General features: G+C 43.3%; 1 protein-coding gene across 1 annotated transcript in view; it reads right to left on the reverse strand.

Moving 5' to 3' along the window:
• Positions 1 to 15,224, reverse strand: part of FAM120C (family with sequence similarity 120 member C) — a 42,339-nt gene extending 27,115 nt beyond the window's left edge. Inside the window, exons 1-7 of the mRNA XM_083356720.1 lie at positions 13,908 to 15,224; positions 9,601 to 9,847; positions 8,272 to 8,354; positions 5,600 to 5,728; positions 5,160 to 5,262; positions 3,880 to 3,965; positions 577 to 893 (exon numbers count right to left, since the gene is read on the reverse strand). Coding sequence (XP_083212846.1) covers positions 577 to 893; positions 3,880 to 3,965; positions 5,160 to 5,262; positions 5,600 to 5,728; positions 8,272 to 8,354; positions 9,601 to 9,847; positions 13,908 to 14,510 — 1,568 coding nt within the window. The 5' untranslated portion in view covers positions 14,511 to 15,224. The remainder of the gene's footprint in view (positions 1 to 576; positions 894 to 3,879; positions 3,966 to 5,159; positions 5,263 to 5,599; positions 5,729 to 8,271; positions 8,355 to 9,600; positions 9,848 to 13,907) is intronic.
• Between the last annotated feature and the right edge of the window lie 259 nt (positions 15,225 to 15,483).

The raw sequence follows: 15,483 nt of genomic DNA on the forward strand, positions 1-15,483 counted from the left end.
TCTTTAAACATTTTTGCCAATCTTGCTGGTGGCAAGTGGCATCTATAAAACATTTTATATAAATTTTCTTTATAAGAAGCTGCCATTATCAGTTTATATTTTCTTTCCCACAAGTTTTGCCATTTTTCTAATTCTACATTATAGTCAAAGTTCTTTGCCCATGTTATCATTTGTTTCTTCAACCTGTTCATCTTCCATTTTCAAATTCAATAAAAAATTATAATTTTTCTTAATTAGTTTCTCATCAGAGGTTAATAATGTCTAATCAAACAAGGTCTGCTCTTTATAAAGTCCATAGTTTGACATCTTTATCATATCTACCTTGCATTAATATGTCCACCATGATAGATCTACACCCTGATTTTCCATCTCTTGCTTAGATTTTAAATCTAAGGAATCTTGTTTCTTCCAACTGCGTGACGGTACAACTATTCAGAATCCTCTCCTTTCCCAGGACGAGGATATTACAGCATGTCTGAGACCTGGCTAGTTCTCCCCACGTTCCCCTATCAAACTATCACAGACACCCCCAAGGTTCGCTAAGAAGCTCGCAAAACTCCAATAAGCTGCACTCACTTGGAACTGGCTCCGTTGTGCTCTTCTCCATCAGAAGAAGAAGAGGGTGAAGATCCAGGCCCAGATGATGGGGAAGGTTTGGAACCCAGGTGATGGTTAGGAAACTTGGTGGGACAATTATCGTATGAGACAGGCCAGTTGTTGAAGTGACCACCCTTCAAGGCAGGATCTTCATGGAAGGGCATTGCGTCCGCCAAGCCATGAGGTGAGAAGAGAAAACTGGAACCAGGACCCGGAAGGAAAGATGAGGAGGCAGCAATGCCACCATGTGGAACAGGTGGCTGGTACTGCATCTTTGGCCCCATTTGGGGTGCAAACTGGAGATGGAAGCAAAGAGAAAGAGGGGGGGGAAAGGACCAACTGCAATCAAAACTACTTACTCAAACTTAGGGCGGAGTCATAGCCCAGTAGCACAGAAACTAAGCCTCGGCACTCAGAAGGTGTTGGATTAATTCTCTGGCATTTGTAATTAAAACAGGAACAGAGAGCAGACAAGAGAAAAGACCTGTCTGAAGTCTTGGGAGAACCGCTGTGAACCGTAATAGTTACAAGTACTGGACTAGTGGGATCAATGATCTAACTCAATAGGAAAAGGCCTCCGATATACAGATAGTCCTTGAGTTACAGTGGCGATTGGGAGCAGAATTTCCATTGCTAAGTGATGCGATTGTAAAGTGTGAACTCATGTGACTGCATCATTTATCAACAACAATCCAAAACCACTAGACGAGTATGCAAGCAGGGAAGGGGGGGGTGGACTTAATTAGAGTATCATGCAAATCTCCCAGCTTTTCCGTTTGCTTGTAGGAAGTTGGCAGGGAAAGTCACTAATTGCAATCACATGACCGCAAGACACTGCCCTCCTCAGAAGTACAAGCTGGTTGCCACGTACACAGATCAGTCACATGACAATTGGGGTGGGGAGGGGGGAACTGGGATGACCAGCAGTTCAAAGACTGGCTGTAACCACCATTCACTCAGCGCCATCGTAATTTTGAACGGTCACTGAATGAGTGGTCATTAACTGAGAACTACCTGTGGTTCTGAAATCATCCTGCTCTAGAGATCCTCTTGCATTTTTTTTTACTCCTGAGAACATTTACAAATATCTACCGTAAATGTTTAGCTCATACCACAGTTTAGCTCAGGGGTCGGCAACCTAAAAAAGAAAAAGAGCCACTGGGAACCGGTTCCATCACAAATTATAAAAAGAGGGAGCCGCGTGCGTGTGTCCATGCACGCGCATGCGCAAAAAGGTTTTTTGCGCATGCGCGGACGCACGCGGCTGCCATTTTTTTAAAAATGAGATGGAACCGGTTCCCGGTTGCCCGACGGCGACGGCCCGTCTGCAAAGCTGCCGCTTTCGGCAGCTTTGCAGACGGGCCGTGGCAGCTTCCTCAAAGAGCGGCGCCCCTGCCCATTCCGAGAGGTACGCGCGCACCTCTCCGAACGACCGGAGGTGCACGCGTACCTCCGCGCGAATGGGCAGCGGTGCCGCTCTTTGAGGAAGCTGCCGCGGCCCGTCTCAGCTTCCTCAAAAAGAGAGACGCCCCTGCCCATTCCGAGAGGTGCGCGCGCACCTCTCCGAACGACCGGAGGTGCGCGCGTACCTCCGCGCGAATGGGCAGCGGTGCCGCTCTTTGAGGAAGCTGCCGCGGCCCGTCTCAGCTTCCTCAAAAAGAGAGGCGCCCCTGCCCATTCCGAGAGGTGCGCGCGCACCTCTCCGAACGACCGGAGTTGCGCGCGCACCTCCCCAAACCTTTGGGGAGGTGCGCACGTACCTCCGTGCGAAGGGGCAGCGGCGCCGCTCTTTGAGGAAGCTGCCGAAAGCGGCAGCTTCCTCAAAGAGTGGCACCGCTGTCCCTTCGCGCAGAGGTACGCGCGCACCTCCCCAAAGGTTTGGGGAGGTGCGCGCGCAACTCCGGTCGTTCGGAGAGGTGCGCGCGCACCTCTCGGAATGGGCAGGGGCGCCGCTCTTTGAGGAAGCTGCCGTGGCCCGTCTGCTAAACTGCCGCTTTCGGCAGCTTCACAGACGGGCCGCGGCAGCTTCCTGAAAGAGCGGCACCGCTGCCCATTCGCGCGGAGGTACGCGCGCACCTCTCCAAAGGTTTGGGGAGGTGCGCGCGCACCTCCGCCCATTCGGGGAGGTGCGCGTGCACCTCTCCAAACGGGCGGTGCCACTCTCCATTTGGAGAGGTGCGCGCGCACCACTGCCCGTTGGAAGAGGTGCGCGCGCACCGGGCGGCTGGGAGCCGCAAGAGACGGCTCAAAGAGCCGCATGCGGCTCCGGAGCCGCAGGTTGCCGACCTGTGGTTTAGCTCATACCCTTTTCCCCCCCCTCAAGGAAAGTCATATGTTTCAAATATCATCTCCATGTGCTTATTATACACCAATGCAACATGCACAACCATGGTATGGTTGGACTGGCACAGGGGACTCTTTGGAAAATGGTAGAAAAAAAAGTTTACCTACAGATGCACAATAATTCACTAATTTGCTCACTACATTCAGATAATTCAGTTCTCTTTAGTGGAGTTATATGCTTGTGTCCCAAGGAAAATTGATATAGTAGACCCAACTGCAAGGGGGATGCAATTTTCTGAATGATTCTTCGTATTTGTAGCTTATATAACATAAGCTAGAGGGAACGGTTCAACTTAAAGATACTTCCCGCTGCATTAATGCAGGGGTGTCAAACTCAATTTGATTGAGGGCCGCATCAGCATTGCGGTTGCCCTCAGGGGGCCGTGTGGGTGTGGCCTGGGTGGGCATGGCCTACTGGGTGGGCGTGGCTAGAGTGCGTATGGCCTACTGGGTGGGCGTGGCCAGCTCTACATCGTTCGCATCAAGGGTGCCTATGGGGGCCTGGGCAGGAGTGGGACAGATCTGAGGGTCTCTGGCAGGAGGAGGGTCTCTGGGCCAGGGCCAAGGCAGTGGGGGCCGTTCCCTCACTGTTTCCAGGATGGCTTCGCGGGCCGCATGAAACCACTTTGCGGGCCGGATCCGGCCCCCGGGCCTTGTGTTTGACATGTCTGCATTAATGTCTTCTATGCAGTGGGCCATATAAACAAAAAGAACATTCAGAAATATGATTTTCCCACCTACCTGCTGTCTGAAGAACGTAGGCCAAGTCCCAGTATCTCAACTGGTGTAACATACATCACATCTCCCTGTTGTAGCTTGGGCCTTCAAGGATCAACAGGGCTTTCTCTAACCCAATGAACATTAACATTCTAGAGGGATGCAGTAATGGGAATCTCACACTAAATTTACTATCTGCCTAAAGCAATTCTGAGCACTTACCATAGCCTTCCCAGAAGGAAGTGATACCATTGGATTGCGATTCAGGGGTGTTGCCCCTCCAAAGTGGTTAGGCCCAAATGCTGGGACTGAAATAAAGAATAGGATCCTTGTTATATTAAAAAAAAACAGTAACCCAACATTACTATCAGGATACCCTGAGTGGAGACTTCTGCCAGTACAGAAGTCAATTAAATTGGGGAGTAGATAAAAAACACTTCAGACATAATTTATGCATGGGAATCATATCTTCATTGTCTGAAGCATAACCAGTCTTGTATTTTCTGTTTTTTAGCGATGGTACCAATGGACAACTCTTTATACGTAGACAACTCTATCCCCCAAAAGCCTGAGCAGTGCATCAGATTCTTGGTATAGATTAGAGGATATCCTAAAGTCATATAGAATAACAGCGGGACACAGCAAGTCTACTGGTTGTCCCAAATGAAACTGAACTTAGAGTGAAGGGTGCTTTGTCCCCCCATTACCATTTATCTCTGAAAAAAATCCTTGAGGAGCTTGGAAGTGCAGGATCCCGTAGAACATTATTTGGGAACTCTTTTAGGAGAGTGGTTCTCACACACTTGACCACGTTTCCTAGTAAAGGATGGTGACAGAAATAGGACAGAAAGAAGCCAGATTCAATGGCAACAATATGGACTAAAAAGGCAACTCCCAGCCACTGAATCCAACAATAGATGTCTAAGGGAGCATAAACTGGTGGTTAACCAACAAACTCCTTGTTGATTTTTAATCGATGACCGAATTCTTTAAGATACTGGGGTCATTATAAAGAATACTGGATCAAGGGGCATTTGGGCCAATTATGTCTTAATTGCTTAAATATATTCTCTGTACAATCTTTCTGCACTGTAAAATTAAACACATAATAATGGACAGTAAGGATGACTATTAAGAATAGTGTACTATGATCTCTGAATGCAGGATCCAGGAGAGGCCCAGTAAGATTACCAGCATCTGGCTTGGAAAGGTGCTTTTGTGCCTTCAGGTAAACCATGATACAAAGAACAAACCGGAACTTCCAACTTGTTATGGCATTATTTTGAAGAAAGCATCCCAAACCTCTTCCAGCCATGTAGTTATTAAAAGGCACAAAAGCATTCTTTGGGCCAAGAGAAGGTAATTTCAGAGTTAAATCCAGACCTGACCTCTCCCAGCAGAGGATGCTGTAAGGTATCAGGCAGGGCCTCACCTTCTTGGCCAGCGGGAGAAAACACGCTTGAGAGAGAGGTGAAGTTGACCAGCATCGCCTGGATACTCACGAACATACGGGGATTGGCCGGCTGGTGTAGGAGGTGCTTTCATGGCCACTGAATAATAGTCTACTGCTTTCTTGAACCGTTCTATTTTATCTTCAGTCCTGGACTGGGGAGGAATGAGAAAGAAACGATGGAAATGACAGGGGAAAAAAGAGTGCAGCAACAACAGCCTAGGATTCAGCGTGGAAATCTTACTATAGTTAGCTATATACTCTACACTACCGCCTCTATTCTTAATGTAATCCCAAAGAAAGATTTATATTAATCATAGAGCGGAAGGAAAGTGCCTCAGGAAACTAGAAACTCATTAGCTTCTATAAAAAAATAAAAACACTGAAGTTGTCAGGTTGGCTTCTATTTTCTCTTTTTCTCTTTGTAACTTATGCTATATAAATATCAAGCCTGATACTAGTCTAAACTTATCTCCACGATTCCCATCTCACCTGGGAGTGTTTGAAGACATCTCTCCCTATTACATCCAGGCCAGTGGGATTTTTGATGGCACCGACATATTCGGATACAGCCTTGATGACCACATCACAGGGTGGGAGGACCAACTGGTGGGCACGCACCTAGAACCAACGAGAAGCGCACACCTAGACAAAGGTTTCAGTGAAGATAAAAGGCAGCAGAGTAACAACTCTACGGTCTAAAGAGCTGAACTACTACAATTACCAATAGTATATTTAGTTTGAAGAACAGAATAGGAAAATTCCCCCGTCTCATCAGCCAATGATCAGGAAATATTGGTATCACAGACTAACTCTCTCTATGGATTCCTTATCTCTGACATACAATGGAACCTCAGCTCAACTCCTCATTGGAGTCAGGATTTCACTTCAGGGTATCGAGGCATTTATACAGCATCACAGTCTGGTTTGGAAGCATCACTGCTTCAGACAGGAAGGTGGTGCAGAGTGGCGATGATGGATGAAAAGATTATTGGCAGTTCCCTCCCTTCCGTCCAGGACCTAGCACATAAGCGTTGCTTGAGCAGGGTCCGCAAGATTGTCTGGGACACTACACATCCTCTTCACGACCTTGTTTTCCTTGTTAGCTTCTGGGAAGAGGCTTCGTGGTATACGAAGCAGAATATCCAGATTCAGTCACAGTTTTGTTCCACACAGTATTAACCTTGTGAAATCTAAAGTTTCCTCCTTCCGTTATGTATTCAAGATGGACAGTGATTAATATTTATATGTTACTTATATGTGAGGGTGTAGGTCTATACATATGTTGTATATAGTATGTTTAAATGTGTTGGGTATGTGTACACTTTGAGAGCAAGCAACTAAATTTCATTTTTAATGTGTGCCATTGTGCCCACAGTAAAAAATGACAATAAAGGTTATCTATCTATCTATCTATCTATCTATCTATCTATCTATCTATCTATCTATCTATCTATCTATCTATCTATCTATCCATCCATCTATCTATCTATCTATCTATCTGTAAACATGTAATATTCCAGAAGAGTACTCTCTCAATGAGATACAGTACTCTTGCTTATTAATGAAGTGTTAAAATGTTGATTTAGAAACTGTAAAAACATCATAAAATGACTTCTCCCAATGCCCACCTAACATTTTTAGGGTTGCAGAACAGGTCTTCTCAGTGACGGATTCCTCTTTTCAAACCAAAAGCTGTCAGGAACCCTTCCCTTTCTAACCAAAATAATCTGGCTAATGCCTTTCTGTCAAATCCAACTTTTGGCCAAATGTCAGTCATGTATTTGATTTTACTGCTGTGATTATTTAAATTGCTTTAAATCCTCTGTACATTTATACTGTAACATTACAATTAAATCTTCACAATAGACAATGATATTTTTAAATGAGGAAAGATACTGTAGTTAACAGTCACACGCTGGTATATTGGGCTGCTTGCAGCATCAGACATGAATTGGCTTAGCTGTTTTTCAAATTCATTCTCAGTGACCAATATAGGTAGTCCTTAACTTACAACCATTCAGTGACCTTTTGAAGTTACACTGAGGAAGAAAAATGGCTTACAACCGGTCCTTGCAGTTATGACTGTCAAAACATCCCCTCAGTCATGTGATCAAAATTCGGGCACTTTACAACCAGCATGTATTTACCATGGTTGCAGCATTCTGGGATCAAGTGATTGCCATTTGCAGCCTTCCCAGCTAGCTTCTGACAAGCAAAATAAACGGAAGCTGAATTTCTTAACAACCACATGTCATTCACTGTAGTGATTTAACAAGATAAAAGATGGTAAAAAAGATCATAAATCATGTGCACCTCACAACAACCACTTTGTTTAAGCAATGGAAATTCTGGTTCCAATTGTGGCTGTAAGTCGAGGACTACCTGTGTAAACTGGAGGAGGTCAGACACACCGAACAATTCAGCCACTCAATCTTTTGCAACCGGCCCTGTAATATTAACTATAGCTCTACTTGTCTCCAACACATGGTCACATTAGAGAGCATCAGGCAGAGAAGACAGCAATAATCCATGCCAGAAATGTGACCTGTTTATTCCTGCTCTGTCTGTGGTTACGCCTATCTCCCAGCCAAAGCTGTAGAGCTACACAAAACTATCACTATAATGCAGAGAAAAAGCAACACAGATCTTGTTTTTCCAGTCCTGCTAGAGAAACACTATGAAATAATATGCCCAACTGATTCTATTTCTTAAATCTACCCCAACCCTCTATTTCTTTCCTCTATTTCTTCCTGAAATTCTTTTTTTTTAAGTATTAGATGAATCTTTCCATTTCTTTTAAGAACTGACAATTGTGACACTTCATTTACACATTTCACATAGGTTAAAAAAATATATCTAGTTCCATTATCATCTCTTGTTGTATTTAAGAATGTTCCTTTCATTTCACAGATACATTATTTTTTTTGGGGGGAAACATAGCTTTCTTCAGGTAAACACAATATAAAAGCGCAATTGTTTCTTAGAACTGGCTGCTAAATTTAGGGGTGTTTTTCCTCACTCCTCCCATTAGGATGCTATTTCTGAAAGCCAGAGACAGCTTAGAAAACTGTACTCTCTCGAGTAGTTCTTTGGGCAACAACTCTGCAGTTCTTTCAATTCCTGCCTTGCTGTCCTTTGGACAGGAGGGGGGTATGTGTCACCTTAAGTGAAGCGAGCGGGTGGTCTGGTCCAAGGAGACTCCAGTGGAAGGCAGCCAGGTCCTCATCTGGAAGAATGTGGTTCCCTGAGACGGGGAAAGGTACAGTAATAGACAGTCAGCAACAAGAATGCCATTCAAGCCCTCCTTTTCCCCAAAATGGAAATCAGCAGAAAGCGTTACAGAATTTAAAGTTAAGAATTAGCAAATTAAGCTTCGCAAGAGGAGAAAAATCTTGAACAGTATACCGAGAATCCCAAGTCTGAAACTCTGCAAACAGAAAATTTGTACTTCAATACTGAACTTCAGAGTACAGCAAAGTGACTGAATTGTGTTGTTTTGGTTAAAGCTGAAGCTCTTATTTGATTCAGGCTGGTTAGTTAGTCTCCATAAAAATGTGGCTCAGTTTGAAACGTTTCAGATCATATTCTGCTTTCTAGAGAGCAGCATTTTCTTCTAATCTCTAGACATATGTAGCCCTCCCAACCTATTTCTGATAATTAATGATTCTAAACATTTTAAATAACAGCAAGAATTTAATATATACCATACTATATAAAGATTATGAAGAACAGAGATGCACCTACTCCAGTAAAAAGACTGGAGTTAAGATCAGGGATTTTGCAAAAGGGACATCCTTGCCCTTGAGAATATTACAAGCCAGCAGCAACCTATTTTTTTCATCTGGCAACGTTGAAAAAAAAGTTATGCTCTTTCACATACATTGAAGAAAGAAAGAAAAATAAAAAAGCAATGCACACTGAAAAACTACATTTTTCTAGTCACTGTAGCTCAGGGGTGTCAAGCTCAATTTCATTGAGGGCCGCATCAGCATTGCGGTTGCCCTCAAGGGGCTGGGTGGGTGTGGCCTCGGTGGGTGTGGCCTACTGGGTGGGCGTGGCTAGAGTGTGTATGGCCTACTGGGTGGGCGTGGCCAGCTCTACATCGTTCGCATCAAGGGTGCCTATGGGGGCCTGGGCAGGAGTGGGACAGATCTGAGGGTCTCTGGCAGAAGGAGGGTCTCTGGGCCAGGGCCAAGGCAGTGGGGGCTGTTCCCTCACTGTTTCCAGGATGGCTTCGCGGGCCACATGAAACCACTTTGCGGGCCGGATCCGGCCCCCGGGCCTTGTGTTTGACATGTCTGCTGTAGCTTTTATAAACCATGGTTACAGCAAACTATGATCTAACATGATATGCAAGGCTAACCAGTTTCAATTTAAGCCGCCCTGAGTCCTTTGGGAGATAGGGCGGCATATAAGTCCCAAAAATAAATAAATAAATAAATAAATAAATAAATAAATAAATAAATAAATAAATAAATAAATAGATTTACCCAGCAAGGCAGCAAATATAGGAAAACTGTTCAGCTTGAGACCCAGCTGCTTGGCCACCTCTTGTATAAGGAACTGGTTAGTGGTGAGGTTTTTGCCATTCCAGCTCAGCTTCAGGGCATGGGAACTATAGTAGGAAGGTATGTTGCAGAGAGCATATTCCGAGTCGTGGGCAATTAGTCCATGAAAGCCATTCTCCCGAAAGAAAGACACTACTTCCTGATGATGATCCTCCAGGGTCTGGAACACCTGAAAGGAATAAAAGGACAAGGATGAGTACAAAGACATTACAAGCATGTAATAAAGTACTTGCTTTGAGATAATTCATTAATTGATTTTATCTTTTTTTCCTACTTCTCACTCTTCAGAAGCTGGAAGCTGTGGAACATGGCATGGGAACACCCCAAAGGCCTTAACAGCAAAATACCTGGGGGTCATGGAAATATTTCATTTGTGTTCAATTCTTTATGATCAGATTTTTTTATTTTTATTTTTTAAAAAAAGCTGAACAAATTCATGGAGGAAATTTATGAGTCGTAGTTAAGCAGGTACATGTAGTATTTAGAAACATATGGCCTATTGATTGAGGCAAATTAATCTTGTGCTTTCATCTGAGCCCAGTAAACTTGAGGAAATCTGCACTCTTCTTGTTGATATGCTGTCCTGGATGCTGAATAACTATTGCTATTTTGTGTGTTTACAACTTTTTGTTTGTGGCAGGCTATTTGTATGATGGATGTTTGGGGTGGGTGGGTTTAAAATTAATGTAACCATCAGAAATAAGCAATAGATACATTGATATGTATTATTTTTATGCTACCGCCTTTTCAAATTCCTTAGCTATCAAAAGAAAGCACAACTTTTGTTGTTAGGTCTGTCACAGCCAAATTATAGTTGTAACTGAAAAAAGGTAGAATATCAGAATTTCATCAAAATCCCAAGAATGAAACATGGAAGAGCAAAAAGACTGTGGATCTTAAAAATCTTTATGGCCATAATAATGCTAAATATTACAGAATAAGTCTGCTCTTCAGCTCAAAGAACACAAGCTTTTTCTTTGAAGAACTTAAGATTTAGAAGAACCTGAGGGGACATTTTTCTTCCAAAGATTTTCAGTAGTACAACATCTCAGTGACTAGTCCAACAGGTGTCGAAATTTCATAGTGCATACTTCATTTTCTAATGCTTTGTATTCACACACATTGTTTTCAGCTCCTTTAAAAGTACAACTTTTTCTACTGTCTAAGTCTAAGTTGTACTTAGCAATGATTCCCTTAACAACTGTGGTAAGAAAGGTCGTAAAATAGAGCAAAATTCACTTAACAACCATCTTGCTTAGTAACAGGAATTTTGACCTCCATTGTAGTTGTAAGTTGAGGAATATCTGTACCAAATCTATATCATATGGTTAATACAAACCAAGAAAACAATGTGTACATGTAGAACTGGTTCTCTTGAAAAAAAGAAACATGAATCCTTAACCTGTAAAATTCACAATAACAAACATTAATAGAATCTAAAAGAAATCAGTTCATTCCCTTCACCAATAAACTAGAAATATATTTGAGTTGAACTGTGCTTAGATTGTAAGCCGCCCTGAGTCTTTGGAGAAGGGCGGGATATAAATGGGATTAAAATAAAAATAAAATATTTATTTCCTCCTGATTTAAGTGGAAAAATTTCAAGTACACATTTCAGTAAAAAGTGGTTCAGTTAATTAGATTATACCCAATATATTTAAAAATGATTTTCTAAAGATGCTCAAAGTGGCACTGTAAACATATACATAAAAACAACTGATCATATCATAAGTAACTCATTTCTAAATTCTTTATATTTCAGGTCAGCTGTTTCTAATGCTCCTTCAACCTCAGCTAATTTTCAGGCCTTTGCTTGCAAATTCACACTTGGCCTCAAGTAGGTTATAGATAACTATATGACAAAAACTAATTAGGATTACATATTCACAGAGAGTATAAGTCAATAATATCTGTCGCACATAAATGATAAGATTTACAGTGTGTCTAGATTTAATTTGTGAAGTCAGTGAAACTCCAAATCCCCCTAGGCATGTGATTCTGCAGCACTGGTATTCTTCAAATGTGAAAAAACTTGCTGATCAGCCCTTAGAAAGGCCTGATAATATATAAGAGCACATAAGATCTACATGTTGGGTATACAATGACTTTAGGCTTGCCTTTACTTGTTTTGCATCTAAATTTAAGGTGTGTGTGTACATATGCTAGAGAAAGAAAAAAAAATCTGGTATTTTCAAGATTTAACAAACATCTTGTCTTCTATGATACACCTGTTCTCCAACCAGGATATACTTTGTCATCTTCTAACATCATTGAGTTGTTGAAAAGCAGAAGCAGGAGCTTCATCTGCTTATAATCATCAACTGAGTTGTGGCTGAGGGGCAAGGATTAGCCAGCTTCCTCTCATTGTGCACTACGTTCCATCCGCTTCCCTAGGGGAGCTCATACTTATCTTTCCCTGTACTTGATGTTGCCCTTCTATTCTATTTCCTCTCTTTTTTTTCTACAGCACACCTTGAATAAGAGCATCTCAGATCTCCCTTCAATCAAGTCTCTTCTTCTTATGCAACTTTGTAGGGAAAAGAGTATTCCAGAACACGTGACTCTTCCCAATTTACTAAAGATGAGATTTACGATGCAAACAGTCTTGTCATTATTTTTGCCCAAAAAGGGACATATATATCATTACACAGAAGATTCTTATGCTGAGGTCTGCCCTGCACATGAATGTAAAATGAATACCAACCATTGCAGCTTCAAAAACATTAACATTCATTCTGAAGGAAGGAATAATCTTATACCTTAAAAATTAAGGGGCAGTTTTGTTAATTGGCATGTCATGGAGAAAAGGCACATTATGGCAAGCTTATAATCTAAACATGTGATTCAGAAAGTAATGGTATAAATTTGATAAACAGCTGCTCACATGAGTGGCTTGAAATATGGAAGAATTACTTTCTTGCTGATAAATCATGTTTTATTTTTTAGCAAAAGCATATTATTTCAGAATGACAAAAGACTGAAATGGTAAAAAAGAATGTGTTGTGTGGGTCAAAGTAGCATAAACATAAGCTATATAGATTCCTTTAGAAAGCTAAACTCTGAACTTGAAAGTGGGTGGACCACATTCTGAGATGCAACGTTTACTTCTTATATGCACATTGATTGAGATGCTATTTTTCTCCTAACAGAACAACTGGAAAATAGCCTGAAGGACAATTGAATAGCAGACCTCAGAGATTTCAGCAACATAAATGATAAGGAATGGAGATGTGTTTATATTTGCTGCTGTGAACAGATTGCATATAGACATTTATTTTATTTTATTTTTATTTTAATTCCATTTATATCCCGCCCTTCTCCGAAGACTCAGGGCGGCTTACAAGCTTAGCAGTAGCCTTCATTCTATGTATATGCCTGCTTATTAGGGCTTTCACACCCCCCCCCAAGCGGCATTATTACAAAGTCAGCTTAATTGCCCCCAACAATCTGGGTCCTCATTCTACCTACCTCGGAAGGATGGAAGGCTGAGTCAACCTTGAGCCTGGTGGGATGCGAACCTGCAATAATTGCAGGCAGCTGGTGTTACTTAAGGAGGCATTAGCCCACTGCTCCACCAAGGCCCAACATAAACTTTGCATCGATAAAGATAGTGGAAATATGGAACTCATTTATACAAAACTACAGTAAATTAAAAAAGCACCAGAAATATGTGTCTATATGGATATTTAATTATATAGAGAATTGTATTTGTTTATTGCAACATACTTTTTCTGTTCTACTTTTAAAAAAAAATTAAAGTACTTGATATGAAGGCTACTGCTAAGCTTGTAAGCCGCCCTGAGTCTTCGGAGAAGGGCGGGATATAAATGGAATTAAAATAAATAAATAAAAATAAATATGTACTTTTACTATATGTCTTTCTTTTTGTGTCTGTTTTTATTCTTTTTTCTGTTACTATTTTACACACAATAAAAATTTTACTTAAAAATCATTTTATTTAAGGGAGGAAATTAAAATTAGTAGGAATACTTCAGAAATGCCAGTCAGGGAAAGCAACAAAAGACACAGAAATCTGAAACTGAATGAAGCTTGGAAATATTGTGGCTGCAAAGAAACCCTTACTTCATTCTAAACATCGATAAAATTACATCTAAGTGGAGAAACACATTAACACAGAGATGCAAGATCCAAAACAGATGGTCGTGACAGGAGAAACAGAATTCTATACGGATACAATAAAAGTATTCAAGATTACCACAGACCCTTACCTTAACCCGGAATCGAATCATGGCCAGACGTACACAATGCCCCAAGCAGGCAGGAGGAAGAAACCAGGCTCGCGGTGGCGGGGTACCTTTGTTGCCCACATGCCCTGCAATGAGCTGTGCTGTCTGTCTCTCAGCCTGGGCCTTCCTGGCCCACTCGGGCAGCCTCTCCTTTCCAAGCCCTCCATTGAAGATGACAGCTAACTCCAGCCCACCTTGGTACAGGCAAGCCTGCGAAAGGGCAGCCAGGTAACCCACCATTGCATTCCACTGGCCTCCGCACACCCAGTCTGTCTGGTAGCCGCCGTACAGACGCTGCAAAGCAGAATCAGCATCCACCAGAAGCCGAGCTGGGCACGGCGCTGGCGGTGCCAACCCCCCTGCATGCTGCGAGTGTGGGTAAGGGCTAGCACCAACCATGGGTGCCAGCCCCGGTGCAGCCCCGGCAGGATGGGGGTAGCCAGCTGGTGGGTGGAAGGTGGCACAGTAGGCAGGGCCCCCGCCTCCCCGGCCCCCTACAGCCCGTGCCAGTTTCAGTAGGTCCACGGGCACCACTGCCCCTGGGCAACGCTTTTCCACGAACTCTTGGAAGCCTTGCACTCCCATGGCTGTGCACGACTGCGGGGATGCGGCCCACTTCCACTGGGGCAAACAGGGAAGGCTGAGGAGGGGCTGGCACCCCGAAACCAGGACCTGGCACAGTCCAAGCTGTTCCAGCTCCTGGGGCTTCGAGTCTTACAGTTCCCAGGTCTGAGGAATGGATGCAACCGCCATATTGTAGCTTTCTTCTCCTCCTCCTCCTCCTCCTCTCCTCCTCCTCCTCTTGCCTCCTCCTTTTCCTCAGTTTAGACGGTAGCTTCTCGGGAGTTGTAGTTTTTTGTTTCTTTTTCATCTGCTGCCTATTAGTCAGCACAGAGTGGGACTACAAGTCCCGAAAGAACGCAAGAACCGCCATGTTGCAAAGTTTTCTCCGCGGTTTCCTGGCGTCGCGTAGATTTAGGGGGGTTGTAGTTCCATTAAAGAAAAGCATTCCCCCCCCACCCGCCGCCGTAAAATCTACGTTAAGAGGTGGAAAAAGTAAATTAAAACTACAACTCCCGAGGACTTCAGGCGTCCGCCATCTTCTTTTTTTTTAAAGAACCCGTCTTCCGTGACGTTATGCGGCCACATGCTATGTGCGGAAGTCAAAACAATTATTCCAAACACGGCTCTGAAAATACTACAACTTCCAGCAATCTCCGCGCATTAACGTAAATCCGTCCTACATTTTTGCTTCGTCTCTGCCACGTAGGTGCCCTCTACCGTCCCTCGGGCGCATGACCTAGTCCAGGGGTCGGCAACCTCGGCTCTTTTATGACTCGTGGACTTCAACTCCCAGAATTCCTGAGCCAGCCATGCTGAGGGGAAAGGGAGAGGTTTCCAAGCTGAGCCATGCTGGCTCAGGAATTCTGGGAGGTGAAGTCCACGAGTCATAAAAGAGCCGAGGTTGCCGACCCCTGACCTAGTCCTAGTTCTACACGCGGGATGAGACCGCCACCTAAGAAGGGGAAAGAACGGCAAGCTCTTCGTTCGAGCTGCG

The sequence above is a fragment of the Vipera ursinii genome (assembly GCF_947247035.1).
Source record: "Vipera ursinii genome assembly, chromosome: 2".
Classification (NCBI taxonomy): domain Eukaryota; kingdom Metazoa; phylum Chordata; class Lepidosauria; order Squamata; family Viperidae; genus Vipera; species Vipera ursinii.